A 19077-nucleotide genomic window follows, 5' to 3' on the forward strand; every position below is an offset into this window, starting at 1 on the left:
CAGTGATTGAGGTTCTGGATTTTAATGTGCCACTTTGGACTCACGCTTGCTGAGGTGTTCCTGCGAGTATCTCTGTAGAGCTTAGGAAGCTATTTCTTGATTTGAGGCATTGGCTTGCTGGCTAATATCTGAACAGAGGATACGCCAGAGATGTCAGTGCCTTGTTCCTTTCATTACAGAATGCTATTTCCCGATGGATGTCAGGTGGTGCAATATCAGCTAAACCTGTGGTTCTCAACCTTCCTAATGCCGTGACCCCTCAATACAGTTCCTCATGTTGTGGAGACGCCCAACCATAAAATTATTTTTTGTTGCTACTTCATAACTGTAATTTTGCTACTGTTATGAATCGTAATGTAAATATCTGATATGCAGGATGTATTTTCATTCACTGGACCAGATTTGGCACAAATACCCAATACGCCCAAATTTGAATACTGGTGGAGTTGAGAGGGGGAAAACTGATTTTGTCATTTGGCAGTTATAGTTGCTGGGATTTATAGTTAATTTACAATCAAAGAGCAGTCTTAACTCCACCAAGGATGGAATTGAACCAATCTTGGCACACAAAATTCCCATGAGCAACAGAAAATACTGGAAGGGTTTGGTGGGCACTGACCTTGAGTTTCGAAGTTTTCTGATGGTCTTTGGGGACCCCTTTGACACTCCCTTGTGACTCCCTCCCAGGGGTCCCAATCCCTAGATTGAGAAATGCTGGGCTAACCAGTATAACCTTTCCAGTGGTGTAGGGCGTAGACATCCTGTGATAATGCAGCATGCCTCATTAAGAGCCACATCCAGAGCTAGTCCATTATAGGGGCCATCAAAATACTAAATGGCGTCCCCAAGGCAAATGCGATGTAGATTGACCCAGGAAGAAAATTGAAATATCCTGCTGATCAGAAGAAACTGATATCCAAATACAAGAACTCTATTTTGATATTCTGGAGGTTTTTCATGCCATGCCTGGCATGCAGAGAGTAATTTTTCAGTTCTAGGATGCACTTTTTTTCCTAGATAAAAACCTCTAAAAATGGGGTGCATCTTAGAATTGCAGATGCAGCTTATGTATTTTTGTTGGTGGTCATGGTATTGAAATTAGAGTGTGTCTTACAATTGATGGTGTCTTGCAATTGAAGTAATACATTAGGTACTTTTATGTAGTAATCTCACACTTAGGCGAGCTCCACTCTACTTTTATTAAGAAAAGTGACATGTGCCTCCATCTGAATCAGGGGTGTACTAGTCACTTGGTTGGAAGAACCAGTGAGCTTGCCAGACATATGGCTACTCTTTAAGAATCCTCCAGATAAAATAGGGAATTGGTGCTCTCCTCTCCATTCCTTACATGGCTGTCTTGAGTATTAGGGACCATAACCACATATAAGTGTTCTTACAAAATGCAGTAGTCAGATTATCCTATCAGAAAAATTAGCATTTTGGCCCTGTCACCAAAGAAAATGTTAAGATGTGAATGATAAAAAGGCATCGCCTTCACGCCTTGATGGGAACATAGGAGACAACCTTCTTGGTTGCTGCTTCCAGGTTATGGGGATCTTTAACCCAGGGGACCAGACTGGCCCCCTCCATTAGAAAGCATAGACTTTTATTCGAACAAGCATTTTGTAGCTAAGTCGTAATGTGGAAAAAAGGAATGGGGTGGGCAAACTGCATTATTTGCAAATTGTGAGGTGTCCTGGACCCCATTCAGTAGAATGATGAGATATACAGTAGAGTCTCACTTATCCAACATAAACGGGCCAGCAGAATGTTGGATAAGCGAATATGTTGGATAATAAGGAGGCATTAAGGAAAAGCCTATTAAACATCAAATTAGGTTATGATTTTACAAATGAAGCACCAAAACATCATGTTAGACAACAAATTTGGCAGAAAAAGTAGTTCAATACGCAGTAATGCTATGTAGTAATTACTGTATTTATGAATTTAGCACCAAAATATCACGATGTATTGAAAACATTGACTACAAAAATGTGTTGGATAATCCAGAACGTTGGATAAGCGAGTGTTGGATAAGTGAGACTCTACTGTAAGTAAAACAAATAAACCCTAAAAACATAAGAGAAATTATCACTCAGCTGTGGGTTGGGATATAGTCGTTTCCTTTCTCTGTCAAGGTCAATAAGTATAGACTGTGAGATATTACACTGATGTAACTATATTCACATTGTTAGGGAACTAAATGAAGTTGACTCTCAGGATTAGCGGACTGTAGATTTGTTAAAATGCACCATAATGCACCAGAAGCCCCAGTCAGCATGGCTAAAGAGCAGGAATTATGGGATCTGAAGTCCCAACATCTGTAGGAACAAAGATTATGAGCTACCGCCATAAAGTGATGTTAAGCTTCTGAGCTCTCTAGACATCCCATGAATCTCTTTTTCATGAAAATAAATATTGCTATGGAGTAGGTGGCAAGAAGGCAGATTTAATGTAAAGAAATGGCAGGTTAAGCACCCCTCCACCCACAGTTGCTTTCTCTGAATGCATCTAAAAGAGCCCTTCAGGCAGCTACAGCTGCATGTATTTATGCTCAACCTTTAACAATGACTTGTAGGGATACCGTATCTTGTTATTTTATTTTCTCCTGTTATTTCAAGCATCTCTTTCTTGAGATTGCCTCTGTTCCAATTGCTGCCAGTTATAGAAACTGAACATAGGAGGGTACATCAGGAGTGGGAATGGTATGTCCCACCAGATGGCACTGAGCTGCAACTCCTAGCATTCTTCAGCACTCAATATGCTGGTTCCAATTGATGAGAGTTGCAGCACAATAACTGAAGAATTGCCAGTTCCCACTTCTGCAGTAAAGGCTTAAATAGGTCGTGTTCTTGTTGATATGACAAACCCAGGTTTCTAGGGAGAACATGTGAAAAGAATATATATTCCTGTTACCTGGAACTGCCTATCTTTAGCGAAATATCTCCATAGAATCTCTCTCTCTGTTACAAAGTAGATAACTTATGAGTCTGAATTGTATCCCCACTATATAATTACAGAATGCTTTGATCATACCTTCCTCAATGGGGTTACTTCCAAATATTTTGGACTAGAAACTCATAATGCTAATCATTGGCCATGCTGGCTGGAGCTTGCAGGAGATAAAGTCCAAAATATCTAGATAGGGCTGCACCAGGAAAGGCTGCCCCCAACAGATGATATCATTGTATTTTTTTTTTCCAAAGTGCATATCTATCTGTTTTGTGAATGATTAAGTCAATTACTTGGAAAGAATTTCTGTCACTACTGACATGGTTACTTGAAGCTCCATAAATAAGCTACTACTTTTAGCTGACTTGTAAAAATTTTGTTATATGCCACCTTAGGTCTCATTTTAGAAGACAAGCGGAATCTAGGAAAAAATAAATACTATGCAAAATAATCCATGTAATACTTAAGTAGAAAACACAGAATGTTTCAGACTGTATCTATTTATCTAACATACAGCATTTATGTTTTAATATATCAGAAGGAACCAATCTTTATTAAACTATAAATGTTAAAACTGCTTCTATAGATGATTGTTTATTGCATTGTATCTTTGCTATTTTTTCTTTGCGCGTAACACCACTATGACTAAAGCAAGAAATTAATTCACTTGAAAATCTGGTTTTGTCAGGGGGAAATAACCAAGGAATTCTTTCTCACTCTTAATAGTGAGTTGAAAAATAAAGAATGTAGCCATTAAAACAGTAGTATACTTAAATTATATCTCAAACCCATTCTCCCTTTAGTAGATTGCTATAAGCATCAACAGAAAATATATCAACTCAGTATTTATTGGTAAGCAACACTACAATAAAGTCCTTAAATGAGAATATAATTATTTGACAGGCATAGTCCACATAGAGTATATATTTATTTCTAATTGGAAGCCATAGCCATTCCGAAATGTCTTGATCTTTTAAACTGCTATACAGTTATCTTTGAATATGAGCCATCATTCTAGAATTAAGATTAAAATGATATGCAATGTCCAATCAGTTCATAAGCAGGAAAAGAAATAGCGTATACATTCAAAGTTATATTGCAATTACTCCAATGAAATAAAGATCATTTTAAGCATGTAAAAGTACTTTTCAGGTAACTAGTTTCTCCTAAAATGTTAAAATTATAGTTGTACTTCTTTCTTTGGATAATGCATATTCAATAGTCTTGGCTATAAAACATGGTTCTAAAATTTCTGAATGGTAAAAATGAAGATTTATCTCAGAATGAGGCCACTAAAACAAATGAGAATTTAATCAGTCAAGACTAAATACTATTCCATTAGTTTCAGTGGATCTACTCAAATTATGGCCGAGTTTAACACTAAAAATAGAAACAATTTAAGATGATGCAAAATGATTAAAAACAAGCTAACCTGCCTTTAGTGTCTGGCCATAAAAAATCAAGACATGTTTAATGATGAATGAAAGTGCTGCTAGGAGGTTTGAGGACATTTTGCGTAGAAATTTAGATTTTTAAATGGTGGAACTTGTTTTGGCTATGCCATTTCATGTAATTTAATAGCCAAGATAAGTTCCATCATTCAAAAAACTTTTTTCTTTTTAGCTAAGGTAAAGTATATTTTTTCTGTTCTTTAAATTAAAATGATAACCTGGAGTAAATGTTTCCATGACTGAAAAATGGATTTCATGCACTATTGTGTTATGATTAAAAGATGAGTCACATTAGTGCATACTTGTACACATGTACATTCTGAACTAAATAAATCCATAAATCATACAATCAAAATGTATTCATTATTGGAAAGCTTGTCTCTTTATGGTAAGAGATTATATTTTAAAGCATTACCTCATGTATTAACAGCACAATCCTATGCATGTCTACTCATAAGAAAATCTCACTAAGTTCATAGATACGTAGGTATAGGATTTTAAAGAAAATATCTCTCAGCTATAAATTTGTGCTGGAGCTCCATGCATCAAATGCTATACTAGTAATCCATTAAGATGGCTTCAAAATGGCTTGAATATTTGCAAATTTGTATTATAATTTTGCTTACATTCACAGAATAACTACATTAAATTTTGTGTGATCCTAGGGAGCCGTTACGTTTCTAAGAGCCAAAGAATTGTAATGAAGCAGGATTGAGAAGTGCTTTAAGACTTCACAACAAGATTTTATTGAATGCTGGCTGCTCTCCTTTGAGACATTTTTAGATGCTGATAACAAAGTTCAACTACCTCATGACTTAAGCATCTCACAGGTTAGTTTGCTCGCTAGAGAAAGGAGGATCTTCAGCATATCTCAGAATGTAAAACAGTAAAGACATAAATTAATCAAAGTACAATTCAAATAACATTTTCCTAACTTAAAATGGGAGGGGGTATCAAGGAATGAGAATTACACACAGATTTGCAACATTGATTGGTATGTCAGTATATTGATAAAACTTATACATCTCCATTATTCATTTGGCTTTTTACAGATATTATTCAAAACTAATTCCCATTGAGTTCAATAAGAATTTACTTATAGGTAAATGGGTGTAGATTGCATCCTAATGTGGAGGTGCAAATTTTGTTTGATAGCCACTTTTCAGCAGTCAAAAGCAATGGTTTTTTTCAAAGTGATAATGATAAAAATGGATAATCTTTTTTAAAAAAAATACCCACAGACAATCTGTCATCAGTAAGACCCTTTAACAGGTTTAGTTGGATTTTATCACTATAGAATGATCTTCTAGCTCTAGGCTTTAACCATACAGCATTCTTTTTGGCCCGGCAGTTGTAATGTAATGACAGAATATATGTTAACTTTTTATTAAAGATTTAAAGAAGGGGTTTTAGAATTGAAGTGCAAGTGCCAGTCTTGTTTTGTAAAGGAGCTACAACTGACAAAATGCATATGACAAATCTGAGGTTTGGCTCAGTGAAATTTACTAGCATTTACTATATCCTCTTATTCATCATTTATTACAGGGCAATTTTACACCAATATTTTATACATTCAATAAAAACAAACAATCATAGTTGAATTAGTAGTCTAAGAAAGCTTCATTAAGATGGGCCATGCATGCTTTGATGTTTAAAAGGTATTTATTGTATCCATTTAAATTTTGAAACAGTTTGATTTGTTCAGCTGTGAGTTGGCAGAACCATTATTTTAAAGGAGGAAAAATCAAGCATCTGAATATGTGCACTATTGTACATAAAAGCATTAAAACAGGATTTTGTGCCTTAAAAAATAAAAAGATAGGTGATGCAACAAAAAGAAGAAAAATTAGCTGTGTATTAAGCTGATAAAAAGTACATAACTTTTAATGCAACACTCTGTGTACCAAAGACTGCTTTGGCAGCCAAGTATATGTTTTAATTCAGCCAAAAAAAAATGAATCCGAGTGTACATCACGAACAGGTGAACAAATGCAGCTGCTACTAGGAAAAGCAAAGGAAGAGCATAGTACAGAGATTGTTTTTTCAATTACACAATAATTCTACAGTATCTGAAACCTGTTTCATCCTGCCTGACTGCTTAGCAATTTCTTGCTATCTTTTCCTAAATGTTGCTTGTGTATGCATCTCAGTTACCCCTGTACTAAAGTTTAAAATGCTACTTTTTAAACATTACAAGTAATGTGTATATGCTGCACATAAAATCAAGGCTTTGATGCTCAGTTGCAATTTATATGTTTTTAATATGAACAAAACAAGGTGAATTCACCAAGAGCCATTTCAAATAATCATCACATCCCAGTGAGGTTTTGCCACACGCTAAATGTGCTTTTAAGTTTATGGTCCTAAGATACCATGTGCCAGGATTTTATTTTGATATTTTGATATGGAAAGACTAATGAGAAAGGAAATAAATTGGCATTTACATAGCATTTATATACAATTGTATACATATCGATACATAAAGCTAAGCATTTCATTTTAATATTATAGCAGCTTACCCAAACTCACTTCAAATGAGATACTGAAGAACAGCATAGTCATTTTAATCACAACTTCTTACAGACTTTCAAAAATTCCGCATGGGTTCCTACAGCACTTTCAAATCTAATGGAGGGGGAAAAAACTAGTATTGTTAAGTTTATTGAAACTGTTACTATAAGTTAAAAACTCAACATTCCTTGACTGATATGTAATTTGCAAATACTCATGCCATAAAATATCTTAAAGTCCCAAAGATGTGGCTATGACTATACAAACCCTTGTGAAATCATACAATTCATAAAATGCAACTTTGTTAACTTATGTTGAAGCTATCTGGTCATATATTTGGAATACTAGACTGTGAGGTGCTAAGCTTTGTGAAACTGCATATAATCAAATGTTAAGAGATTTTTCTTTTGTTTTTCTATTATTATAATCTGAGACATAGCATAGGTTTTTTAAGGAGTTAAGACACTAATTAGGACCGTACCACCATTCATTAGTGTAATGGTCAAATATTAGAATAGATAACCAGTAAAATAGTTCTGTTTGAAATATTTATTTCGGAATGTTTATTTACCAATTACTCTGATGAATACAACCTTTTATACTCTCAGGCTAAAAATTTTATTTGCGCATAATTTGAGTGAAAACTATGAGCTAACTGATATTTCTGTTTGTAGATTCAAATTACTAATCAATCATTCCTTCAAACTGCCAGTTTTCCCCTAGTCTTGTCCAATCCTGCATTCTTGTTACTATAGATCTGTTACAAGGATTTAATGCTTAGCGCTATCACCGAACTTGGAATGGCGATGTATGATGAACACAATACTTTCTCTATTATCATCCAGTAGAGATTGTCTTAATTGATTGTAATGCACAAATGCCCCAGTGCTTTTTAGTATGGAACACCTTAGAACTAGAAACCACTTTTATTTTACAGCTACTCCATACAGCAAGCCGATAATTTAATAAAGCTATACAAATCTGTACAAAAAGGTAATACATTATCAAAAGGTAGGGCATTATCAAAAACACTCTGGAATTTCAATGTTTAATAAGGGGAGAAGACTACTAATTGATTTCTCAGTATGTATAATTTATTGCAGTTAGCACACAGTTTAAAAATTCACCAACACACCAATAGTACAAAACTAAACAGCGTTATAAGTTATTCCCCCTCCCTTTCAGGAAAATAAAACATACTATGATTGTCAAAGCTAGATGTCAGTCTAATTTTTAGAACCGAAAAAGAATGTGAAACTAAAGGGCACCCCCAAAAACAATCACTCACATTCACAAAAATAATAATTCAAAAGTAGTCCATTTTTCCAGACATTGATTGTCTTTTCTAAAATTAATAAAAAGAATGTATTTTAAAAACCTAGCAACTATTCAAGTAACTAAAAATAATGCTCCAAGGCCATTTTCACAGCTTTTTTTGTTTTAAATGCCATTACAGCCAAATTAACATACATTTGACCAAAGTATTTCCAAAACAGTCCAGCAATACACAATGGAGTTTTCCATTCAGTTTCTTAAGCACAAAAATAGGCTATGTTTACAGTAGTTAAGGCGATCAAATTCTAAACAAAGCAGAAAGAAGAAGAAAAACAATTTTCCATGCTACTCCCATAGACCTTATTTGTAAGTGCAAGACAGGAAAACAAACACTGTGCAAAACGCTCTTGCCCTGTGTGTTGATCATTAAAACCACACGTCAGGCCACAGTCTTTGCTGCTTGGATACACAGTTCACAAACCCTCCCCCAACTTTTCTCCCGTCGTTCCCCCACCCCACGTCAATCAAGGTTTTCTAGTCCTTTCAGCCTGGGGCTTTTTCACTCCATAGAATCTTTTCAAGGGGCGAAAAATGAATGACCTATTGTCAATTTGTGCATCAGGAATTCTAAAAATGCTCATATGGGTAATGTATGCATCAAAAGTTGGCGCTGGCATGAGTTCTGTGCAATCAGATTTTTTTTCCTTGATAAATGTACACTGCACATGCAAATCTCTAAGCCTGTTTGTAAACATTACTATCTTCCTTTACATAGCTAAAATCAACATGTAGCTTTTGTTCAACTTAAAGACAGTGGGCAATTAATTTAACTTATATAAAATAAAAAACAGTGCATTTATGTTCTTCATAACACCAATTTTTCCAGTGGTGTTTTTTTCCCTACAAAAAATTAAATAAGTTTAAAAACTCACTCATTAAAGTTATACAATGCAAACAAAGACAAAAATATACTGAAACGCATGCATTTCCGTAGCGTTAATATTTACTTTTCAAGACTCAATGGAGAGCATTAACACAACTTGTCAATTTCCTTGACACCCCCCCCCAGCCCATTTAATCAATTACAGTATACAACAGTAATTCACATTTTTAAATGCAGTTTGCAACTGTTGAAGTCGCAACATCCTTTTACATCCCAAGCATACCTTCACAGAGTCCCAGCAATTCCAGTGTATTTTCAAAAATCTGTGATGGTCATTTTTTTAAAAAAATTGGGAACTGTTGTAATCCACAAATTACAATAGTATCTCAACCACTTGTTTAAAAATAGATACTCCAGCATTTCAGAAATGTATCACTTGGGTCTAAAAGCATTCAGGTTTCCCACAGCTAGAAAAGTTGCATGCAGTTTTTAAAATGTAACCAAATTGATAAAACACTGGAAGGGAGTACTCTTTTCATTTTAATTGAAGTTTGAAATAATGCAGTGTTGCAAGTAAGGTTTAAATAAAACCTAAAATCACATTTGTTCATTTGCAGCTTTATTTAAAAGAAGTACTTATTTTTAGGGGAAATAGGGGTAAATTAATTAAATTTATTAGTCTTATTTCTATAGTTCATATTATCAGAGCACTAAATAGTGAAATGTTCATGCCGCCTTAAAGTGCATAAAACAAGCTAATGGCCAAACTTTCAATTCATGGAAACAAGACTGCTTTTAGACTGTACCACAACTATATAGATTTATATATATATATATTAATTATATATATAAAAATTCTATTTCCAAAGTTCTTGTGAGCTATCTTCTAGTGTCCAGTCTCTGACAGTAGGTAAGCTCAGTGCTTCGCTTTTGACAGACAACGAGTTCACCAACTCACAGTGAAACTTCCGAATATGTCTGTAAAGGTCTCCAGACTGTGTGAACCTGCGCTCACACCACTTACAAGCATGCGGCTTCTCCCGAGTGTGAACTACAGCATGGCGGCTCAGATTGTGGGAGTACTGGAAGCTCTTTCCACACTGGGTGCAAGTGTAGGGTTTTTCCCCTGAATGAGTCCTCTCGTGTCGTTTCAAGGTGTACATGCAAGAAAAAGTCTTACCACACAAGGAGCAGGTTGGGACATTGACATCAGTGGCAGGCTTGCTGCGGATCCCATCCTGCTCTCGAAAGTGCGTACTTAAATGTATCTGAAGAATGTGGGGACTAGGAAAGACTTTGTTGCAGAGGGGGCACATGAAAATCTGGCCTGCAGGGTTAAGTATGTTGGAGACATAAGGAAGCAGACTGCTGTCCATATTCCCTTCCACCTGAACCCTCTCATTCTCTGGAGTTATCATCTCATCGTCACTTGCTTTGTCCTCTCTATCTAGCTCCCTCAAAACAGAATCTTCCCTCATAGGAGCCAGATGGGCTGGCTCATACGGTACCCTGTTATTAGTGCTCACACTTTCTTTCACAGTGCTATGTTCCATGTCATAGTCATTAGTGCCAACATCACTCTCATCACAGGAAGCTTCTTTCTCCACCTTCACCTGTACCAGGTTGTTTCTAATCATGTCCTGTGGAGAAAAATAAGAATTGTTCAGATTCTCAACTCCGGAAAGGCTTGACTTGACAGACAAGTCCAGGACACAGTCAACATCTGCTGAATCCCTCATGGAGGTGACAGACCTCTGGGACAAAGACTCTGTTGAGCTGCAGGGGCTGGCTACTGTTTTTCCAGCTGCTGTTGCGTGTGTCTCTGCCTCTCCGCCACTCTGGGGAATGCCTGCTGAGTCCGAGGGCAATCTCATCCACATGTTCCCAGGCTCAGCCGCCAAGTCCCTTTTGCTAGGCAGAATGCTCAATTTTTCATCCTCCCCTTCATCTTCATCACTGGGTATATCTCCCGCAATGTGGCTGCTGCCATCGGAAAGGCTCTCTACTTTGTCTGAACAACTCGAAGCGTCTTCTTCCTTTTTAGTACTGTCTGCTTCTGTGGTGGCTTTTTCTTTCAGCTTCTTTTTACAGACTTTGACAATATCATACATGTGGAGATAACTGGCAGCTGCTAGCACATCTTCAATGGGCAAGTCTTTGAACTGGAGTTTCCCTTCATACATGAATTCAAGCAGGAGAGCGAAAGCTGGGGCTGTAACAATGTCGCTGTTCAGATGAACAATGTCTCTTTTGTCCAGCTGGTCCTTGTAAAATAGGTGGAAATACATGCTGCACGAAGCCAGTACAGCTCTATGTGCTCGGAACTGGGCATCTCCTACCAGAACGGTACAGTCACAAAGAAATCCCTGATGTCTCTGCTCACTCAAACACTGTAGTAAATGTCTACTATGGTCAGGAAACTCCATGCTGTCTTCATAACCTAGGAGCAAAAAAGATTTAGTTAAACATTAGAAGCAATCAATCACAAGCTTATATAAGATTACACTTGACAAGATTCCCATAAGATGTACCAATTTTAATGAACCATCTTAGTGGCATGCAACAATTTTGAACAGTCAACTTTTCATGACATTTCTCTTCAGCTATCTTTTGTGGTTTGCCGAGTTATATTAACAATGGTAAAGAAGTTGAAAAGGATTGGGGTAGTAAAATCAAGGATTCGACAAGTTAAATGTTAAAACACATCTTACTACACACAAAGGCAATAACATAGATAATCCTGTGAATATGGGATTAAAATTGTATTTAATTTATCAAAACAATGAAGGCTTATAAAATACTTTGTCAGAGATAAAGTGGCCTCATCAGCGAATGATTGCCTTTTCAGTATTCTTTGTCTGGCAAAATAAAATAAAATAAACAAACATCAAGACAAAACTTTGTGAGAATACACAAAAATGCAAACAAGTGCAATTATACAGAAGAGATTGCTCTTCTGTTAATGATTATATATATATGGAGAACATTTCAGTTGGTTGGCAGTAATCATGAAAAAATATTTCAGTAAGTTTTAGCACAATTTCCTTTCTCTTGTGGGAACTATTTTAATATTTTTATTTGTGTAATTGTATTCTTTAGAAGGATTTTTTAAAAATTGCTGAAATTTTCTAGATAAAAACTTTAAATATTTCCTCTTTTCTATTAGTTGAAATCAAAGTTGGGGTAAACTAGTTACACACAACAGCTGTGCCTTTGGACAAAGATATACGTTCCTGAAGTTACAATCCTATCCCAAGTATATTCTACAAAATACTACTGTCAGAATAAAGCAAGAAGATTTACAATACAATCACTTTAAGTGCCCCACAACCAACATCAATCCTAATCCTTAAGAGGGCTAAAAATAAAGATTGGAGGGCAGCTCACAAGGTAGCTGTGATCAAATTAGGAGGCTGAAAGGACAGAGAGGGACGAAGAAGGAAGCTTATAAACATCTGATCCAGCTGACTGTGGCCATATGGCAGCTGCTGCCCAGATAAAGAGATTAAGAATAGAGGAGTGCGATTACAGCTGTCTGGCCAATTCAGGCAGCTCAAATCTACAAGTTCTAAATTAGTCGTGAACACAGAAACCTTCCCTCAAACAATTCCTGTTGTACTAAATAAACTTCTTTAACACACACTGCTGAATCAAAAAGACAAAGAAAAAAAAGAAAAGAAAGGGAAAAACGAGAGGGACTAGCAAATTATCCCCAAGAGAGAAAGGATCCATAAGTTTAATATATACATGGTTTCTATTGTTTCCCCTCAAAAGAAGAGAAGTCTAAAGTTCAGTGATTTGAACTGCAAGCACAAAGTTTAATAGCAGTTATCATCATGCACAATATTCATATGTCCTGCTGTCTCTATCACACATGCCATTTATACCTCTTCGCTTCTTTCATCCTTAGGAAGCAGTACCATTAGAACGGCTGAAAATACTATATTGCGCCAATAATCCCAAACTACAATACTCAATGCTGAAGAGAACAAAAATAGGGGAACTGCATCATTTAAAATACTTCTGGTACAAGCAGACAGGAACTGAACAATGCACGCCTTCACTATTACCCCCCTTTCACTGTATTTTACTTATTTCTGTTAAACCTCATTAAACCAGGAATAGGATATTCTAACATTAAATAAACACCAAGAGAAAAATGCACTGTATAGCTAGCCTACTACTCTTCCTACCTTTAGCACACATAAACCTGATTAAGTCCTTTTGTCCGAGTCTTGCTGGCTCCAGGTCTGTTAGATCGGTGGAAAAAAGCAGACTAAGAGAGAGACAGATGCAAAGTGGAGATGATGTTAGAGAGGAATGAGATACCTTCCTTACACACAGATCTGCAAACACACTCACTCCCTGTCTGTGTGTTAGAATAAAAGGCTGAGGGATGGCAGGCTGTCAGCTGCTCTGACATCATGTTCAGATGGAAATGCTACCTCCAGCTGTGCTCCTTTTAATGCCATATGCTACTCCTCTACACTCCTGCCACCAGCTTTTTCTTAGGAGAACTTTTCTTGTCTGTTAGTATAAACAAAATACTTCAAAGTCTTTTTTCATAACTTTCTAACAGAGGAAAGTAAAAAACCCTTAAACATATGGGGCTTCACTGCATGTATAGTATAACAACCCTTCTGCCATAAGTTTGTAGAGCATTTTATACACTGTGAACTCCCTCAAGTCAAGATAATCAATTTTTACTGAAACCAGAGATTCGTTTTAAAAGAGATTTCCTGTTTGAATTCAGTACACAATTTCTTCGCTTCTACAGATTCAGACTTATTTTCTCTATCAGATCCAGTATGTACAGATATAAGTATACAAATATTAATATCTTGTCTAAAAACTTGAGTCATGTCTTTTAAAAACTCAGAACAATTGACTGCTTAGGAATTTATAAACAATAATGAACAATGGTCTTTCAAAAGACCAATTGTAAAATAAAAGAGGGCTTAAAAACTCAAACTGCACTGAAGATGTACTACCTGCAAACTTGTTGTTCCATGCAAGGCCAGGAATAATAACACACAGAGAGACACTTCTCCTCTGTTATATTTCATCCTCTGTCCTGCAATCCTATAGTTGAAGATAGTCGAGTAAAATGTATTTAAGTCTGTCTTAGGAAATATTCAAAACTATTTTTTGTGTTTCTTATTAAACAGAAGTACTATCATCTTCTTATTACTTCCTGTACTATGAATACATAAACAGAAGTCAGTCATGTAAATTACAAAGATGTAATCCCACTTTTTACCCAGAAGGAAAGTTTTCTAAGGGCAAAATAAGGTAAAACTAAGCAGCTGTTTAAAAACATTATAGTTAAGCTAACTTTATGCTAAGTTAAATAAGTTCTCCACTTTATGTGCTGATCACTTCCATTTAACTATAATAGCTATCAGCTAATTCAAGACCAATACCACAATACTTGGCAACATAAAAAATTTCTGAAGCGTGGACATGGTACACAAACTGGGAGTAAGTTGAACAATTTAACCTACAATGTATTTCCCCTTTGCTCTTCTTAAAGAGACACAAAGTTGAAGGCTCATCCAAATTATAATTTATTTTACACTGTAAAGGGCACAGGGAACAAATCAAGCACAGAAGAGAAAAGTGGGAGAAGAACAGCCGGAAAGAAGGAAACAACAGCCCAACACAGGAACTGTCCAGACCATGACCATAGGTGCTCAAGCAACAACAAAAGGAAAGCAGCTAGGAAAAAGATCAACAGGGGAGTCCTGGGAGGAGCAGAGCCCTCTCTTCACTCTCTTCAACCCCCTCCACAGCTGCATTACGCCCCACATCATTTCCCCTCCTCACCTTCAGAGCCACAAGACCAGAGACACTCACAGACTCCCTCTGCTCCTGCCACACACAAAGGACTCCCTCTCCGCTCCCCACATCTGCTCCTGATCCCAGCCCACGCCAGGCAAGCCCCCCTCTCCTTGCAAGAGAGGCTGCAAATTCAGAAGCCTGCCACACTCTCCCTGGTGAAAGAAAAGAAGGGGGCTGCTGTCTTCTGTCCTGAAATCACAACCTGTGCCCAATTCTTCCCCATTTCCTTCCCTGCTGCTAAGGGACACACACCTGCTCCCCATTAACCCTTCAGAGGCTCCTCTCCTCCCACCCATTTGACACCTGACCTCTCTTCCTGACCCCAATCCAATGCCAGTCCTAGAGAGCAGAGGAAGCAGAGCCCTTCCACTCCACCTGCTTGCCCCTCTCCCCTCACTGATCCCAACTCACTTTGGAGCCCCACTTCTTCCTCAAGCCCTCCTCCCCACACCAGTATACCCCTTAAGGAGCCCTCTCCCCCCTCAAAGGAAGACTCATCTCTCCGCTCTCCCACTTGTTAGCCCCTCATCCCAACTCACTTTAAGCCTGGGACCCTCTGAACACCTTGGAGCCCTCTTTCGTCCCCTCTCCCTTCAATGATCCCAGAATCCTTTATGCTTTCTATCCCTCAGCTTCACCCTCCATAAGATAAACTTTCTCCCTCTACCTGGTCTCTCCCCTCATTGATCAAAGTTCACTTTAAGCCAGGGAACCTCTTCTGGGCATCTGGGAGCCCCCTTTCTTCCTCTCTCCCTTGAAGTTAAGGGACCCCAACCCAATGCCAGTCCTAAGAGCAAGAGGAAGGGGAGCCCCTTAACTCCAAGAAGACCCCTTCTTGCCCCCCCCAAGCCTCTCCCAAACTGTTGCCCCCTTCCCTCATTGCTCCTAGCTTCCTTGAAGCCAAAGACCCAACTGGGAGCCCACTTTCCTTTCCTCTCTCTGCATGTACCCCAACTCATTTTATCCCAGCACACCTGGGAGCCCCTGCCTTATGCCCATCCCATAAGATACCCTCTCTCCCTCAACCCTCTCATCCCCCAGCTCCCTTGAAGCCAGCGACCCCGACGCAATGCCAATTTAGGGAGAGAGGAAGCGCTTCATGAAGCCCCCTCCTGCCCCTTCCTGGTCACCTCTTTCCCCTCATTGATCAAAGCTCACTTTAGCCCAGGGAGCCTCTCCGGGACACCTGGGAGCTGCCTTTCTTCCCCTCTCCCTTGAAGTCTAGGGACCCCAACTTAATGCCAGTCCTAGGAGCAAGAGGACTCCAAGGAGACCTTTCTTGTCCCCCAAGCCCCTTCCAACCTGTTGCTCCTAGAGCCCTTGAAGCCAAGGACCCCTTTTCTCCCCTCTTTCTGCATGTACCACAACTCACTTCATGTTGCATGTTATATGGGCACCCTGGAGTGCCTTTGTAAGCCGCCCCGAGTCCTTTCGGGGAGATGGTGGCGGGACATAAAGTTTATTATTATTAATTATTATTATTATTACAATCCCAGCTCACCTGAGAGCTCCTGCCTCTCTTCCCCTGCCTCATGCCCGCCCCATAAGAAACCCTCTCTCCCTCACAAGAAGACCCTCCCTCTCCTGTCCCGCAACTCCCTTGAAGCCAGAGACCCGAGGCAATGCCAATCTTAGGGGGAGAGAAACCCCCCCCCAAGACCCCCTCCCTCCTCACTCCTTCCAACCTGTTGGCCCCCTCCCCCCATTTATCCCGACTAACTTTGAGGCAGGGACCCTCGGAACTGCCTTCCGTGGACGCCTCACGGGGGCCTCCTCCCCCCTCACAAGGAGACCCTTCCCCTCAGGTTCCCTTCTCTCCCTCCTCGCCCAAGGCCAGCCCCGCTCCCCTCAGGGCTCCCAGCTCACTTTCAGCCTCGGCCTTCCCCATCGCAGAGGGTCCCTTTCCCCTCAAAAAAGCGCCCCCTGAACAAGGCCACCCTCCCCTTCAAGACCACCCCCGGCGAGCAACCTGCTGCTCCAGAAGCCACAGTCCCAGGACTCACACTCTGGAGGGCCCCACGTCCCAGCTGCCGCTTCCTCCTCCTCCTCTTCCTCCTCCGGCCGCCGCGGCCCCCTTCCGCCTCCCCTCCCTCCCTCCCTCTTTCCTTGGCCGGGCGCGTGAGGGAGTAAGTGCGCGCGGGACCTCCGGGAGGGGAGGGGGGAAACCGTTGAGGGGGGGCCTCCCGCGCGCTCTCAAAGGCGGCCCCCCCACAGAGCAGCAGAAGCAGCAACGGGCGAGCGCGAGGGCGAGGGGGGCGGGGAGCCAGGCGCACGCAGCGCGAGAGGGAGGGAGGGGGGAGGAGGCACGCGCGGCGGCGGCGGCGGCACAGACGGGGCCCAGGCTGCGGCAGCCAGATGTTTCCTCCCTCCTCTCCCCTCCCTCTCCCTGTTTCCCCCTTTCTCTTCCTTCCCCCGGCCCGCTTCCCTCCTGACTGACTGACAGCCAGGACGGCCCCCCGAGCGTTCCCGTCCAATCGGAAGGGGAGAGGGCTGCTGAGCGACAAGGCGAGACCGCCCAATGGGAAAGGGAGGAAGCCTAGGAAAACTCCAGGCTACGGCTAATCAGGGCTCTGGAGGGCGGGGCCAGCGAGGGGGCGGGGCCGGAGGAGGGGGCGGGGCCTGGGAGTCCCGGCTCAGCCAGCCCGCGCCTCCCTCCTTTCGCCTCCTCTTTCTCTTTCTTTCTTCCCGGGGCGCGGTGCATGCCGGGGGAATAGAGGTGCCCCAACTTCATTGGGTTCATGGGGTGCTGAAGAGAGGAGGGCTCTTTTGCGGCTTACCTTTTCTTCATGGGAGGGAGGGAGGAAGGGACCCACGCCTGCCTTTATTGGCGAGACACCTCCTTTCTTGCGGGGAGGTGGCCTTGCCCAGTTCAAAAAGAAAGTTCTTCAGAGCGATCTGTAGGACAGGGCAGTAAAGAAAGAACACCACTCAGAAAACAGGAATTCCAGACATGAATTGCTGTGAGTTTTCCGGGCTGTAGGGCCATGTTCCAGAAGCATTTTCTCCTGACGTTTCGCCCATATCTATGGCAGGCATCCTCAGAGGTTATGAGGTCTGTTGGAAACTAGGCAAGTGAGGGTCATATCTGTGGAATGCCCAGGGTTGGAGAAAAAACTCTTGTCTGCCTTAGGCCAGGTGCATGTTGCAATTGGCCACCTTGATTAGCATTGATTAGCCTTTCAGTTTCAAGGTCTGGATGTTTACTGCCTGAGGGAATCCTTTTGTGGCCCTGATTGAATCATGTCTGCTTTCAGAGTGCTGTTCTTTATTTACTGTCTTGATTTTAGAGTTTTTTTAATACTGGTCGCCAGATTTTGTTCATTTTCATGGTTTCCTCCTTTCTGTTGAAATTGTCCACATGCATGTGGATTTCAAGGGCTTCTCTGTGTAGTCTGACATGGTAGTTGTTAGAGTGGTCCAGCATTTCTGTGTCCTCAAATAATATGCTGTGTCCAGGTTGGTTCCTCAAGTGCCCTGCTATGGCTGACTTCTCTGATTGGATTAGTCTGCAGTGCCTTTCATGTTCCTTGATTCATGTTTGGGCAATGCTGCCTTTGGTGGTCCCTATGTAGACTTGTCCACAGCTGCATGGTATACGGTAGACTCCTGCAGAGGTGAGAGGATCCCTCTTGTCCTTTGCTGAACATAGCAGTTGTTGGATTTTCTTAGAGGGTCTGTAGATAGTTTGCAGGTTATGTTTCTTCATCAGCTTCCCTATGTGGTTCCCTTGATATATGGTAAGAACCCGTTTCCTCTGGGTCGATCTTTGTCTTTACTCTCGTGGCTTGTTCTTGGTCTTGCAACTCCTTTGATGTCTGCTCTACATTGACCTGTAGAGACCTGTAGTTCCCCTTGGAGGAGGTGGAATTCACATATTCTTTTTGCACGGTCTGCCAAGGCTTTAACTGTGCTTCTTTTTTTGACTTAGGTGTAAGTTGGAGTTTTTATGTAGGTATCTTTTCAATGTGTGTAGGTTTCCAGACATAAAACAATCAGGGCCAGTGATGCTGGTGTCAGAACTGCGTTAATTCTACAGTGTGGATCAGGCAAATGTTGGCCCTCCACCTGAAGGGCTAAAGTTTGCCTATACCTGGTGTGGGTGCACCCTTGGTTTGGGACTCTTTTTAGAGAGCAAAAGCAGGATATAAATTATTATTATTGTTG

The 19077-nt window shown here is 40.4% G+C and overlaps 1 protein-coding gene and 1 long non-coding RNA gene across 5 annotated transcripts in view; one reads left to right on the forward strand and one right to left on the reverse strand.

Annotated features, from left to right (window-relative positions):
• LOC134297390 (uncharacterized) overlaps positions 1-19077 on the forward strand; it is a 73614-nt gene that overhangs the window by 8478 nt on the left and 46059 nt on the right. The gene's annotated exons all lie outside the window — the stretch shown is intronic.
• Positions 7987-17321, reverse strand: zbtb18 (zinc finger and BTB domain containing 18). Of its 4 annotated transcripts, none has more exons than XM_008117451.3 (2): positions 16917-17321; positions 7987-11512 (listed from the first exon to the last, which is right to left on the reverse strand). In XM_008117451.3, exon 2 carries the CDS (start codon positions 11496-11498, stop codon positions 9930-9932), a length of 1569 nt encoding a protein of 522 aa, XP_008115658.1. In that variant the 5' UTR covers positions 11499-11512; positions 16917-17321; the 3' UTR covers positions 7987-9929. The 4 variants fall into 4 exon arrangements, with proteins under 4 accessions (XP_008115658.1, XP_008115655.1, XP_008115654.1 ...); XM_008117448.3 differs by lacking the exon at positions 16917-17321 and adding an exon at positions 14899-16428; XM_008117447.3 differs by lacking the exon at positions 16917-17321 and adding an exon at positions 13266-14890.

Source organism: Anolis carolinensis, chromosome 1 (assembly GCF_035594765.1).
Source record: "Anolis carolinensis isolate JA03-04 chromosome 1, rAnoCar3.1.pri, whole genome shotgun sequence".
Lineage (NCBI taxonomy): Eukaryota > Metazoa > Chordata > Lepidosauria > Squamata > Dactyloidae > Anolis > Anolis carolinensis.